Source organism: Emericellopsis atlantica (assembly GCF_019669845.1).
Source record: "Emericellopsis atlantica unplaced genomic scaffold F5Z01scaffold_13, whole genome shotgun sequence".
NCBI lineage: Eukaryota > Fungi > Ascomycota > Sordariomycetes > Hypocreales > Bionectriaceae > Emericellopsis > Emericellopsis atlantica.
In genome coordinates this window covers 605,291-618,270 of record NW_025764715.1, presented here as the reverse complement: position 1 = coordinate 618,270, position 12,980 = coordinate 605,291, and the positions used below count along the sequence as shown (strand labels likewise).

Below are 12,980 nucleotides of genomic sequence, written 5' to 3'. Positions count from 1 at the left end.
CTGGTCACCTATGGCGACTGAATCTAGGATCCTACACGATACGCTGCCATTGGCAAGCATCGATTTCTAGTTGCTATTCATGTAAGTACATGGCCGGCAGCAACACAGCAGAAAGCTCCGCCACCGCTGACGGCCAGAAACGGCACGAAACAAGTTGAGCGAGCCAGCAGGAAGTGGAGCCGGCAGAAGACCAGTCTCACCTCGCCATCATTTCTCCATGCGCGTCAGCATTAAGCAGGCACCGAAAATTCGTGGATAAAGGTTCCCAGATGAAGCGTTAGAACTTGTGATCTTGAAGCATTCTTGCAAAGTACGTACAGACATTGCACAAACACTTGCATCACGTTCAAAAACCTGCAGTCGATCACTGGCGCCAAAAATAGACGGTCCGCTGTTAGCACAGCCCGCGGCCGCACAGCCATCCAGCTAACAGCACCCTACCAGCGCCCTCTGCAGCCTGCATTGCCGCGCCTCACTGAGTCGCAAGCTCAGGGGTCCACCACCTCCAAACGAAGAGCCCAAGCTGACACAGGGAAAAAAAAGGGCCCGTGCCGAAACAACCATCACCATCCATCCTCCTTTTTCTTTCAATAAACCCATCGTCGTCACTTCTGGCTCCATTCTCTCCATCACGCCCTTCCGACACCGCTCGACTCGCCGCCTTCACCATGCGCCTCCTCCCTCTCCTCTCCACCGGCGCCCTGGCCGTCTCCGTGCCCCAGCCATGCCTCTCCTCTAACGCGGCCGCGCTCGCCCAACGCGCCAACTGCCCCGACCAGGCCTACCTCACATCCTGTCTGCAGTCCCTGCCCAGGGCCGCCGAGATTGACGAGGTCTCCGACTGCCTCCTCGCCGCCGGCTGCGCAGACGCCCACCAGCAGGCCGACATTCTCGCCAAGGAGTGCGCCCTACTCTTCCCTACCAACGCCGACCTGCGCCGCAAGAGGGCTGCCGTCGACGAGCCCGCCGTCACCTTCGCACCACGCGACGCCGACGCCGCCTATCTCGCCGGCACCTCCGTCCCCACGCTCTTCCCTCGCTCCGCCATGAGCGGCGAGGATTGCTTCACTGTCAAGGACACAAAGACAAAGGAGTGCCAGACCGTGACAAACGGCGGCGTCGAGACCGAGACGGACTGCTCCACCATCACCACCACCACCTCCGTCTGCGCCGCGGACAAGACCTGCTCGCTCGACAAGTCGGGCGACACTGTGTGCATGGACCTGAAGAACTCGCTCGACGCCGCCGGCATCGTCATCGCCATTGTCTTTGGCGTCCTCGCCATCAGCGGCGTCGGCACCCTGACCTTTTTGTGCTGCAAGGACCGCAAGGAGCAGAAGCGTCTGCTCGCCAAGGCCGAGGCCACGGCCCTCGTCCGCGCCGCCACCAAGAAGAAGAAGGCCGACGAGGCCCGCGAGCAGCGTGCGCCCCTCATGGCCCAGCAGCGTGCGCGGGACGCCAGCACCGGCAGCACCGACCCCTTTGCTGACCGGAACCGTTCTTAGGTGCAGCCGCCGGGAGGAGACTTGGGGTGAGGCAGTTGGCTCACTACTACGCCGGCCATGCTGAGAGACGCCAGAAGGAAAACGGAATGGGGTGGATGGAGGAGCCGAGGACCGACCACGGGCACGGGCGTTTTTGTTTTCTTCGCCACATTCTCGTGACGAACTGTTGAATTACTACTACTACTTAGGCAGGCAGGCATGTGTACTTGTGATATTTTAGAGGGGTAGCATCAAGGAACAGGGATTTTTTGCAAAGCATAATCGAACAAAGTCTATTCGCACAGACGCTGCACGTCTGACAAGTCTCACACACCATGACCGGCCATGTCTGTCTCACCACAGCACAACACGCGTCACAGTTCTTCCCTCTCCTCCCTTACTGCCCACTGGTCCACAATGGCTGCCATGAAAACATTGGGGACGGGTTTAAGAAAATCGCCTCTTCCCGACGGCTGGCGCGAAGGAGGTCCCTACTGGCTCCGCACAGACGCACTCATCCCGCCCAACGGGTTCCCAATTTGTCCGGCGCTGCGTGGCGACCGCGCAAAGTGATCGTCCGGTACCCAGCGAACTGATTCCGTACCGCGTACTTGCTTGGTCTCAAATGAGCCACCGCCATTGCTAGCGTTGCCCTCCGTGTCAAGCAGCCCCGCCAAGTCGTACTCGGGCTTCCCGTACCGGTCCTCGATCAGCCCCAGCAAAACAGGTAGCTCGATGAAGCCCTCCGCGTCACTTTGCCCGTGGCTAACGAGCTCGCGGCACGTCTGGCACACCATGGACCTCAACGCTATTGGGCCGGACGGTGGCGGCCGTGCATGGCCAAACATGGGCGCTGGAGATCCCATGCCAAAGGCATTGGGCACGACGGGCGAGCTCCATAGACCGGCCGGGCCTCCAAAGGGATTGCTAGCGGCGCTGACTGGTGAGGGACCCCAGGGATTGTGAGCCAAGTTGAAGCCTTGGTCAGCAAAGGGGCTTTGTCCAGCAAATCCCATTGGCTGGGGGCCCGGTGGTCGCGTCCGCAAGCTGCCTTCCGGACCCGGAGTCGCGGATTCAAGGTCGTCTTCGTCCTCTAGCAGAGCGCGACTGCCCAACTGCTCCAACTCTTTCACCTGCTCCTTTGTGGATCGAGTGATACTACCAGGTCGACCAATGGGGGTAGGACGTCCAATGGGTTGCGCAGGCGTTAGGGGGACGTCGAAACTGGCGGATCCTTGACGATGGTGCGTAGGGGGCGGCGCAAATTGATCAGCCGGCCCCGGGCCGAACCCTGGCGGCGGCATGGGAACCGGGGAAAATACGCGACCAGCAGGTCCGTTGAAGCCAGGAGGAGGCATGGGAGGCCGGAACCCGGGCGGTGCCGAAGGCATCATAAACCCTGGGGGCGGCGGTCCGTGATGCGACAGCCCCGGTGGCGGTGCCATGCCTATAGGGGGCATTTGGACAGGCGTGTGCGGATACGAACCCGTCAGGCTGCCGCTCTCTTTCCGCTGCGGCGGCCCAATAGGCCTAGGGCTGGACTGAGACTCGGGATGCGGCGACGCCTCCTGGCTGGAGTGCGAGGTCGACGCACTCTGGCCGAGCGCGTCGTGTTGCTGCTGTGACAATGTCCGTGGTCGAACTGCCGCCGGAACCTTGTTCGGGATGACGGGGGTCGCCACGGGAACTTTGGGTGACGCATAGTTGGCTGGGTTCGAGCCGTGCTGAGGGAGAACGATGGACTGCTGACGTGCTTGTGCCTGCGGCTGAGCCTGGGCTTGCGATTGCGCTTGTGCCTGGGCTTGCGCTTGCGCTTTCGACGCCTGCTCTTCTTTGGCCCGCTCCTCCTTGGCCCTGCCTCGAGCCTCCTTGGCCTCCTGCGCTTCTTTCAAAGCCTTGGCGGAGCGGGCTTCCTTCTCCCGCTTGTCGCGCTCTTGCTTCTCCTTGCGCTCAATGGCCTCACGTTCCCGTTGCTCCCGTGCTTCTTTCTCCTTCAGCTTCTGCTCCTCCTTTAGCTTGCGTTCACGTTCTTTGGCCTCACGGGCTTTGCGCTCCTGCTCAGCCTGTCGTTCGCGTTGCTCGTGGAGTTTCCGCTGCCGCTCGGCCTCCTTCTTCAGCCGAGCTTCTTCCTCCGCCTTCTTCTGCGCTTCCTTCTGCTTTCGCTTCTCCTCGGCTCGTTGCCGCTGTTCGGTGATGCGTCTCTGCTCGGCCTCGAGTCGCGCAGCTTCTTCAGCAGCCTTCTCAGCCTCCTTGCGCGCCTTCTCCTCGGCAGCCTGCTTTTTCTTCTCGGCAGCCTTCTCCTTCTTCTTGGCGGCAGCCTTAGCTTTGCGTGCTTTTGCCTCGTCCTCCTTGCGGTTCTCCTCCTCGAGCTCTTCGAGCAGCTTGGCTTGCCGTTCCTTTGCGACCTTTTCCTTGTATGCGGACAGAACCCGCTGCTCAAACATACGAGCAGCAAAGATCTGAAACATGCGTCGGCCTTCCTCCATGCGTTGCTCCTCCGTCATTGGATCCTGACAGCAGCACTCAGTATGGGACTTGCCATGCGGCATCACGGACGGGTTCGAGTATACCTCTTCTTCCTCGTACTCCTCTTCATTAGAGTCCTCGTACTCCTCCTCGTCCTCTTCCTCATCGTCGTCGTACTCGTCATCGTGAGGCGGCGGCGGAGGCGGAGGCGGTGCGTGACCGTGAGGGGGAGCTGAGTAGGAAGCACCGTTGGCGGCAGGAGCTGGCGCGTGACCGCCGTATGCGCGGGAGGAGTAGTGCAGTTCAGCGTCCTCCTCCCGCTTCATACGACGCTCAGCGAGCTGCTCCATCATCTCAATGAACCGCTTGCCATCGTTCTTAAGCAGGTCATCCGCCACGGTGAGAATGCCGCCTATGTCCATGTTACCACATCTGCGGAGAAAAGTTTCAAGGAGGGCCGTACCCTTGACTTGCAGGCTGTTACCAAAGGTCAAAAAGTCTGTATTGTCGCGATGATCGTGCGGGGAGTAGTAGTGATGGTCGTGGCCGTGGTGGTGGTGGTGATGATGATGTCCGTGATGCCCATGATGCCCGTGGTGGGGATGCTGGTCGTCCTCGAAGGTTTCGTCCTCGCTATAGACGTCATCTTCCAATCCGTCCTCTTCACCGTAGGGCTCATCCTCTTCCTCGTATTCCTCCTCCAACTCGTCGTCATCGTCACCCACATGCTCGACTATGCGCCCACGCGCTGGCGGGGGCGGCCTAGGTGGAGGGAGACCGGCTCGAAAGTAGTCGCCAGGAATCGCAGACATGGACGTGCCGTCTCCGCGGTTGGCAAACTGCTCCAACTCGAGATAATACGCGTCGTACAGCCCTTCCAGCTCCTCTTCAATGGCATTGCGCTTCCGCCCGCAGGTGTGACAGTTGCACGTGTGCCGTTGCTGTTCCTTCATCTTCTTGAGCACAGCATCCTTCTCCACCTTGACGAGTGATTTACGATCCTCTTCGCCGAGTCCAAGCCAGAATTGTTTGATTCTCTCTCGCTCTTCTTGGCTGTTGGTGCTCCAGATCTTATCCCTAGAGATGCCGGACGCGCGCTCTTCCAGCGTCTGTGGCGGCGGGCTTATCGAGGGCTGCACCGAGGCGTTGCCCTTCTTTTTCTTCTTCTTGCTCTTTTTGCCACTACTAGTATGATGATTTTGGTCCCCATTCGTCAGCTCTTGCTCCAACTCGTCATCGTCATCATCATCTTCGTCGCTTGGGGCCTCGTCGTAGTAGTCGGCAGAGCCAGCCTTCATGGCTGGGGTCGCGGGCGGCGCGGGTGCTGGAGAGGCTGTCCCGTTGGACGCCTGCTCGGCTGCAGCCTTCGCGGCCATTTTCGCCCGTCGCTTTTGCTTCTTGCGGTTGACTGTCGGAGCAGCAGGTGCTGCTGCTGTCGCATTCACGTCGGGCGGTGCCCCGAGCGGCGCATCGTCGGATCTCGGTGCGGTCGGCGTGGAGGGCTGTGAAGACTCAGAGGCAGCCGTCTTAGGCACGGTGATGAACTTGGAGCCGTCCTTATTGGTATACTTTGCCGTGTTTCGAGGCGATGCCGGCGCCTGGTGTGCCGTTTTCTGGTGGTTGGCCGGCATCGTAGATCACGAAAAGCGGACAGTCGGTGGCATAGGGAGGGTTCTGCGAGCGGTCAGACACCAGAGGCAACGCAGCGAGGTACAAGGGAGGCGAGGCTGAGGGCACTCACGAATGACGCCAGTCGAGAGGAGGGAGGGGGTGGCTCCAGTCGGAGGGCTGCTGGGGACTTCGTCGCTCCGTGCTGATAATGGAATGCCTGAGCTTGATAGGTTCACTCGTGTATGATATTGCTGCCGTGTCGTCGGGGTCGGTGGTGGTAGTAACACTGGTGCAAGGGTTGTGTTGGCGATGTCGCCAGCTGGGATTGAGATTGACGGCCTGGAAGGTGATGGAAGTCACTTTGCGTGTTCCTGTGCAGTGATGGTACATCAGGCAGGCACGTCCAGTGGGGGGAGGAAGGAGTGGGGCTTTGTGCATGGGCACGTGACAAGACTAAGCAAGGACAGCAGCGGAAGGCGGGACCTATTCTGGGAGTGCGAAATCACCTACCCTAGGATGTGACTGACAATCATGTTTTGAATGCCCTCGAATAAGGTAGTCATACTCATGCCTGCATTTGTCGAGTTTGAAATATTTGAACAGTTTCATGGACCAATCCTGTCTTTAGAAAATGTGAAGTCCTGTCAATGTGCGAGCTGTGTATGTCTGTTGGTGTCGTGAAGCATCGCACCTTGATGGACGATTGAGTCGTTACCGCATTTTGCAGAGTTATGTAGGACATTGCGGTCACGCCGCCGTTGCACAACATAATTGACTAGACCAGGCGCCGGTGCTGGTCGTCATCATTATCGTCGTCAAAGGGTTATGGCTGAACAAGGCCCGCGGAATATCATTCACAAGCCGTGAATGGCCCAAGCCATTTCGAACGACGTCGAACGAAAAGAACAATATAGACTTTGAGCCATTACCGCAACTAGGAACGGCCAAGTCTGCTACCAAGAATAGAAAACCACGTCGTCAACATTTCTCGGTCCAGACTATAGATACCTAGGAGAGAGGAATCCCATACAGGTACCTACGTAGTCGCTTCCTTGTGATACGTGCAATCGGCCATCTTGGGGCATCTGGGAGGCAGCCAGGCACACCCTCACCGTCTGGTGCCCTGATTGTCGATCATCAACAATTCAGCCAACGAAACTATAATAGAGCAGATGGCCGCTAAAACCCAATGGCTGGTCAAGTTAGTATTCTCAGAGCGCCTAGGTTTACTAGCCTACAAGCAATCGTCAATCCCAGACTCTGGTCGATGCAAAGCGTGTCTGATCCGCACGCCGTGCGACTGTGACCCTTTGTTAGTGGTGCCCCCCCCCCGGTGCATCGCAGGCTCGCAGCACAGCCCCCTGCAACAACGTGCGTCCACTAACAAGTGGACGGGGGGCCGACCAAGGAGCAAAGCCCCCCAGCTTCAATCCAATCCAGTCCTCCCCGTCCATTCGACCATAAAACATTCACGAGCGTTCCGCATCTGTCGAGTCACGGCCAAACCGTAGGACGCCTTTCATCGTCACCGTTCCAAGTCCTAAGCCTTGCTCTGTCCCCTCGTATCACAGCGCGCAGTCCTGCCACCGCGGACCCCGGAAAAAAACAGCCTACGCCTCACGACTGGACGCTGGACCGAGTCTGACACTTCGTATTTCGACGGCCAACCTTGCCAGGTTTCCTCTTCCAACGACCTCCCCCCCCTGAATCGCCCATCGCTACAACGACCAGTCCCTCGAAACGCAACAGAACATCGACCGGGTCCATACGACGACGGGGCAAAGCTTGGCACAGCGACACGGTCGCTTTCGAGGTCCTCTACGCTGGGACAACCTTACCATCTTGCCTGTCGAGCCCATCGTCTTTGCTTTTGTATAGCCGCCATGTCGTCCGCAAATCCGCAGAACGTGATCCGCAGGTATGGGCGAACCGTCGCGCCACGGATGGAATGAGCTGACCCGCCTTGCACAGGAAGTTGGTCATTATCGGCGACGGAGCGTGTGGCAAGACCAGTCTCCTCAGCGTCTTCACACTTGGATATTTCCCAACAGTAGGTACTCTCCTGGACAATGGGGATTCGAAAGGCGGCTGACCTTGATAGCACTATGTGAGCACCCGAGGCTTTTCCAAATGCCAAGCCACCAACTGACACGGATCAGATCCCGACCGTATTCGAGAACTATGTGACAGACTGCCGAGTCGATGGCAAATCGGTACAGCTTGCCCTCTGGGATACCGCTGGGCAAGAGGATTACGAGCGTCTACGGCCGCTGGCCTATTCGAAAGCCCACGTCATCTTAATAGGCTTCTCAATCGAGTCACCCGATTCGCTAGATAACGTGAAACACAAGGTACGTGAGCCAATTCTGTCCAAAGATACGTGCTGACAGGAATCTAGTGGGTGGAAGAGGCCAATCGACTGTGCGCAGACGTTCCCGTCATCCTCGTGGGCTTGAAGAAAGACCTCCGCGAGGACCCAGTCATGATCGAGGAGATGCGCAAGAAGTCGATGCGCTTCGTCACACCACACGACGGCGAGGCGGCGGCCCGCGAGATCAATGCCAAACGGTATCTCGAATGCTCTAGCTTGAGCGGCGAGGGTGTGGACGACGTGTTCGAAGCAGCCACCCGCGCCGCGCTGTTGACGTTTGAAAAGGGAGAGAGCACTGGATGCTGCGTGATTCTATGAAAGGTGCTCACGGACTATATATCGCCATTTGCTACCAGCGGCCATTTACATCGCCGTCATTTCCAATTTGCTTGCAAGCGTTCTTTCATCATCGCTTCTCACCTGTCATAATTGTACTAATACGAGTGCTGGGTAGGGGGTTGGACATGGGCTGGCGCTACTCTGAATGCGGTGGGTGGCCTGGAAAAAAAGCGAGAAGGGTACTCTTGGGTAGTAATGATCAAGTCTTGTTTTAACGCCGCTTTACATGCTACTGATACAGATGTACATGATCCGCCGGGACCTAGGCCTAGGTTTGCCTCTTCCAGTCGTGATTCCAAGGCGTTGCTCCGGGGTAATCGGTCTGGTACCGCGCGTACTCGATGGGTACTGCATCTTTGCCCCAAACGCCCTTCTTCTCCATGGCGACGCGGTAGAGATAGCCCACGCCCTTGTCTTCGCCGGGTCCGCTGACCGTTCTCAACTCTTCGCAGGCATTGTACATGCCCGCCTGCATCCTCGCGCGCTCCTTCTCCATAGCTTCGCGCTGCTGGCGCCTGAAGAGGAGCCACGCACGGTGGATCGTCCAGTGACGCAGGTGTCGTAGACGGGCCATTCGTAGGGGGGCCGGTGGTGGAGGGAACATGTTCTGACGGAGGGTGCGCACTTTGATGAAATGCTCGGAGCGTTGCGGGCCGCCCTTCTTCTTGCGCTTATTGGCCTTGTCCGGGTTGGCCGATTTGAGGGCCGCCATGGGCGATGTGCTGAATAGTCGGGTAAAGCTTTCGGCTAGCGAGGTCGTCTTGGGGAGGACTGTCGCGCGGCTGGGCAGCCATCGGAAGGCGGGAGGAAAGGCCATGATCGCAGTGACGACTGTTGTTGCTCTTGAAGAGGGAGAAGGCCGCCGGCGGCTGGCAAGAGGCGGTTGTGATAATTCCACCTGCTCGAGATGGATCAGGATAAATTTGGGAGTTGCGAGCGCGTCGCAGATTTCAGATGTGGCTGGTGAGCCTACTGCGAGATACTGTGGCGCTAACTGTGGCTGGTGCAGCGATCAGCCATCAGGGGTAAGTTACCTCGAGGTACGTATCTGAAGGACAAGGTCACGTGTCTCGGTTGCACTACAACTGGCAACGCCGGTAAACACTTGGGATTTCAGCGTCAAACAATCGCATGTACTTAGCACCCACTATCAGACCCAAGACTCACGGAACAGCAAGTTTTCGAAGACAAGCTTCTGCGGCTGGTGACTGTCACCTCTTGTTTTGTGTGAGGCCATCATTGTCGTGCGTATGGCTTCGACTGCCTAGGCCCTCTAGGTTTCAAGTCCCAAAAGATGTTGCGGGTTGCCAGACCACTTTCACTTCAGGCTTTGTCTATTGTATCGATTAGAAAAGTTTATAAGCCACAATCGCGATGTTTTCAGTACGAGAGCGTCTGAATAACCCTCGGGCTCTCGAGCCTAGTACCAACCCGGCCGAACTCACCGAGAAGCCACGACAACACAAGGTACACTTAGCCACAGGATCTCACAAGTTTGATTAACCTTCCTTAGAAGCTGGAAAAAATGGGCTATTAGTATTCTCAAGGGTCCAGAAGGACGGACTTGATTTCCTTCCTCCTTCTTCATTAAACAATCCCACCATAGCATCTCCGTTGAGTAACTTACAGTGCTTTCTGCAAACCTTTGCTTCATCAAAGGCTGCCAAATCCTTTTATTTGCTTGTATTTTTACCACAAAGCGTTTGATGGGCTTTTTGCAGCCCATTATCAGGATTTAAAAAGCGTTGAACGCCATTGATTGCTGATACCAGGCTCTCCGAGCAAACTCGACCCCAGAGCTGATTCCCCCCAGTTCGAGAGCAACTTATCAATCTAGACATTCTATCATCAGATTGAGAAGAGAAAATGGCGCCAAAACCTAGTGACATTGGCCGCGATCGCCCTGGTAGCTGTACCCGCAGCGACCGCTTTGCATGGAGCGACGAAGACCGCGAGGGCTTGCAAGCACTGTTCGATGGCTCAGATATCCTCAAATTTGGTCATCACGAGTGCGAAAACAACGCTGTCGCCATGCGCAGCACCACCGACGATCATGCTGAACACGACAGAGCGCTCATGGATCCTAGTCCCGGGCCATCAAAGCGGACTCTGGGTGCCAAGAGGCTGATGCAGCCGACTGCTGATGCGGTCTTTGACAAGACAAAAGTCCAAGGGACTTCCAAACTTCCGGGTGTTCCCTCAAACCCAAAAGAGGGAAAGATGTGTTTGGTAGTAGGAGACATTGGCGGAAGCGATGCGTCGAAGGAACGACAGCAAAGACACCATCGCAACCACGCACATGGTGCTACTGGTGATTCCGTTGAATCAACGAGAATTCAACGCTGGCTGCATGAAAAAGGACAACATGCAAGCGACTACAAGCAGGCTCAGAGCTTCATTCCACAACTCAAAAGCCGCCTTTACCGCAACCCAGCTCAAGGAGGCTCACCGAGCGCAGCAGACTCCGCAGACTCACGCTCTGCATCGCCACAAAGCTCGATATCTTCGCCTTTGTGGCAGCCGTCTGTTCCCGTTGCCTGTCGCCACAATCATCGACCGTCCACCCCTTCCGATCGCCAGCACCACTCCCCCAGCACAGTCGGAAGACCTCAACTCGCGCGCCAAAGCCACCTTTTCGAGATCTCTCTCAAAGATTCAAGCTCTGCAGACAGCACTTTGAGTGATGAAGAGGATTGGGATCTGGTTGAAAACCCGATGAACGACAGTGTGCATTCAGATAAAGCTGGACCTGATCAACAGCGCAAACCGTTGACCTGCGCATCATGGCGACCATTGGGCCCACAGCCCGAGACGCCATTGGACCCCCCCTTCTATGACGCAGTTCACGTCTCTGAATCACCAGAGAGGGAATACGACGAGATGGTAGCCAGCGAAGAGACGCAGGCGATCCGTTCCGACTGGACTGTCCCGGACAGCGCTGGTCGAAGTCAGCTCCTGCAGGAGACGTACGCATTTGAGGCAAAGTATCCAAACGCAGCGCCCGTCTTGCGTGGTCTCCTAAGCCAGACGCATCTGTTCGAGACAGTGGGCTTTGTGCGCCCCACGATCAATCCTGCGTGGGATCAGTTTGCATCCGCGCTCGACAAGGCCGTACGGGCGGGCGAAGTAGCGGGCGAAGGCATGTGTATAGCTGTCGAGGGTGCCAAGATTGTCGGAAAGGTCGCCAATGATATAGTATTCACTTTGGCCCCTAATCTTTGGGACTAGGCCATTGGACAGTGGGTCGAGTAGGCGAGATGGCGCACAGTCTTTGCAATCTATAGTTTACCGATTCAAGTGTGTTGGGTCTTCCAGAATGATAGCTTCTTAAATGAGCACTTTGTATACTCCATGTCTACAATGAAAGCTGAACCAGACAACGGGAGCAAGTCTGCCAGTTGATCAGGTGCCCTCACGAGGCAGGCAAAGCCCATGATCGACAGCAAAGACCGCAGCGCTGCCTCAATCATACCCAGATGGATTGCATCAATACACCTTGTTCAACGGTCCACATGCTTGGAATGCTTTTATTACAATAAATTCGAGACGATCGCCAACTGATAAGACTACGAGCAGGGAGGAGGCCAGCTGTATTATTGAGCAAAATGGGATTCGATCAAGCCCAGACTTTTTCTGTAAGTCGTTGTCGTTTTAGTGGGTCGAATGCTGTATTGTTTTACGGGCTCGTGGTTTCAGGCCCTTCGGAAGAAGCGGAACTGTCAATCGTTAGTCAAGGTGCGTGGAAAAAGGGGCAAGTACACAAATGATTGTGTTACCTGAGAACACGGATTTGCCTTGCCTCCCTGCAGAGAACAGGAAGAACAAACCTATGATGGCTTCAAAGTCGTGTAACTTGAGAGGGCATTGAATAGTTGCTGACCGGGGTTGCCCATCGCAGACGAGCTTCTGGAGGTCACGACGCTCTTCAGGCTGACCTGGAGGTTATTGGAAACTCAGTACAGAAGTAACATGAAGCATCGTTCTAAGAGCTGAACAAGGCTCAAGACTTCGTTGTATTGAAGTTAACAGATCTCGGTTGATTGGCCTTGGAATCTTCCCGTTCTGGGCGGCTCGTGAGCTGGCTGTGGCTGCGACTTGGGAGCTGGTCGTCGTATGGAAGGCAAAGGCCCCTGAAGAGAAGAGTCTCAGCCTTGTTTGAGCAGGGACTCCAAGACAAAGGTCCAAGGAAGATGAAGGAAGTGTGATGTGGTCTGGAAAATTCCACAATCAGCGGAGAGGTTGACCCCTATCAGCAGCCAGCCTGAGTCCCTAACAAACTTGAGACCCCACCCATGGCCTACATGTACAGGCAGCTTGCCAAACATTGTGGAAAAGCTCCATAGGCGCGGTATTCCATGCCAAACACCCTTCACTCCAAAGAAACTTGTTATCCTTGGTACATGCCATCGCATGTCTATCCTTCAGTCTGCGGCCTGCCCCTGAGATCATGAGATCACTGCTTGGCCTGTACCTGACCAAGTGTCCAACTCTCCCATCAAGGCAGAACTCCCCCACCGATCGAATAATTTCGTGGCTCAGTCCACTTCCAGCGTTCCCGCCAACTTTTCACCACAAACTCTGACGCGTTGGACACCATAAGAACAAGCTGTGAGAACATCGACGATTGCATTTGCTGACCGAGTTTCCTCCAACAAGACCACACCAAAAAGCTATGTCAGCTCTGCGGTATGGAATTTATCCTCCAACGC

At 56.3% G+C, this 12,980-nt stretch overlaps 5 protein-coding genes across 5 annotated transcripts; 3 read left to right on the top strand and 2 right to left on the bottom strand.

The window, feature by feature from the left end:
- The first annotated feature begins 505 nt into the window (after positions 1-505).
- F5Z01DRAFT_108086 (uncharacterized protein) lies at positions 506-1,740 on the top strand. Its single transcript, XM_046257377.1, has one exon. It carries the CDS (start codon positions 669-671, stop codon positions 1,503-1,505), a length of 837 nt encoding a protein of 278 aa, XP_046118414.1. The 5' UTR covers positions 506-668; the 3' UTR covers positions 1,506-1,740.
- Positions 1,741-5,648, bottom strand: F5Z01DRAFT_108002 (salt tolerance down-regulator-domain-containing protein). Its single transcript, XM_046257375.1, has one exon. The coding sequence runs from the start codon at positions 5,579-5,581 to the stop codon at positions 1,976-1,978; it is 3,606 nt and encodes a 1,201-aa protein (XP_046118413.1). The 5' UTR covers positions 5,582-5,648; the 3' UTR covers positions 1,741-1,975.
- A 1,610-nt stretch (positions 5,649-7,258) lies between these two features.
- Positions 7,259-8,395, top strand: F5Z01DRAFT_108017 (ras-related GTPase, Rho2 subfamily). Its single transcript, XM_046257376.1, has 5 exons — positions 7,259-7,479; positions 7,533-7,611; positions 7,663-7,668; positions 7,721-7,912; positions 7,960-8,395. Exons 1-5 carry the CDS (start codon positions 7,445-7,447, stop codon positions 8,248-8,250), a joined length of 603 nt encoding a protein of 200 aa, XP_046118412.1. The 5' UTR covers positions 7,259-7,444; the 3' UTR covers positions 8,251-8,395.
- A 70-nt stretch (positions 8,396-8,465) lies between these two features.
- Positions 8,466-9,338, bottom strand: F5Z01DRAFT_655427 (uncharacterized protein). The gene has a single exon (XM_046263507.1). The coding sequence runs from the start codon at positions 9,086-9,088 to the stop codon at positions 8,540-8,542; it is 549 nt and encodes a 182-aa protein (XP_046118411.1). The 5' UTR covers positions 9,089-9,338; the 3' UTR covers positions 8,466-8,539.
- Positions 9,339-10,137: 799 nt separating this feature from the next.
- F5Z01DRAFT_636561 (uncharacterized protein) lies at positions 10,138-11,499 on the top strand (the record flags this gene model as incomplete). Its single annotated transcript, XM_046262220.1, has 1 exon — positions 10,138-11,499. The coding sequence occupies one exon, from the start codon at positions 10,138-10,140 to the stop codon at positions 11,497-11,499; it is 1,362 nt and encodes a 453-aa protein (XP_046118410.1).
- Between the last annotated feature and the right edge of the window lie 1,481 nt (positions 11,500-12,980).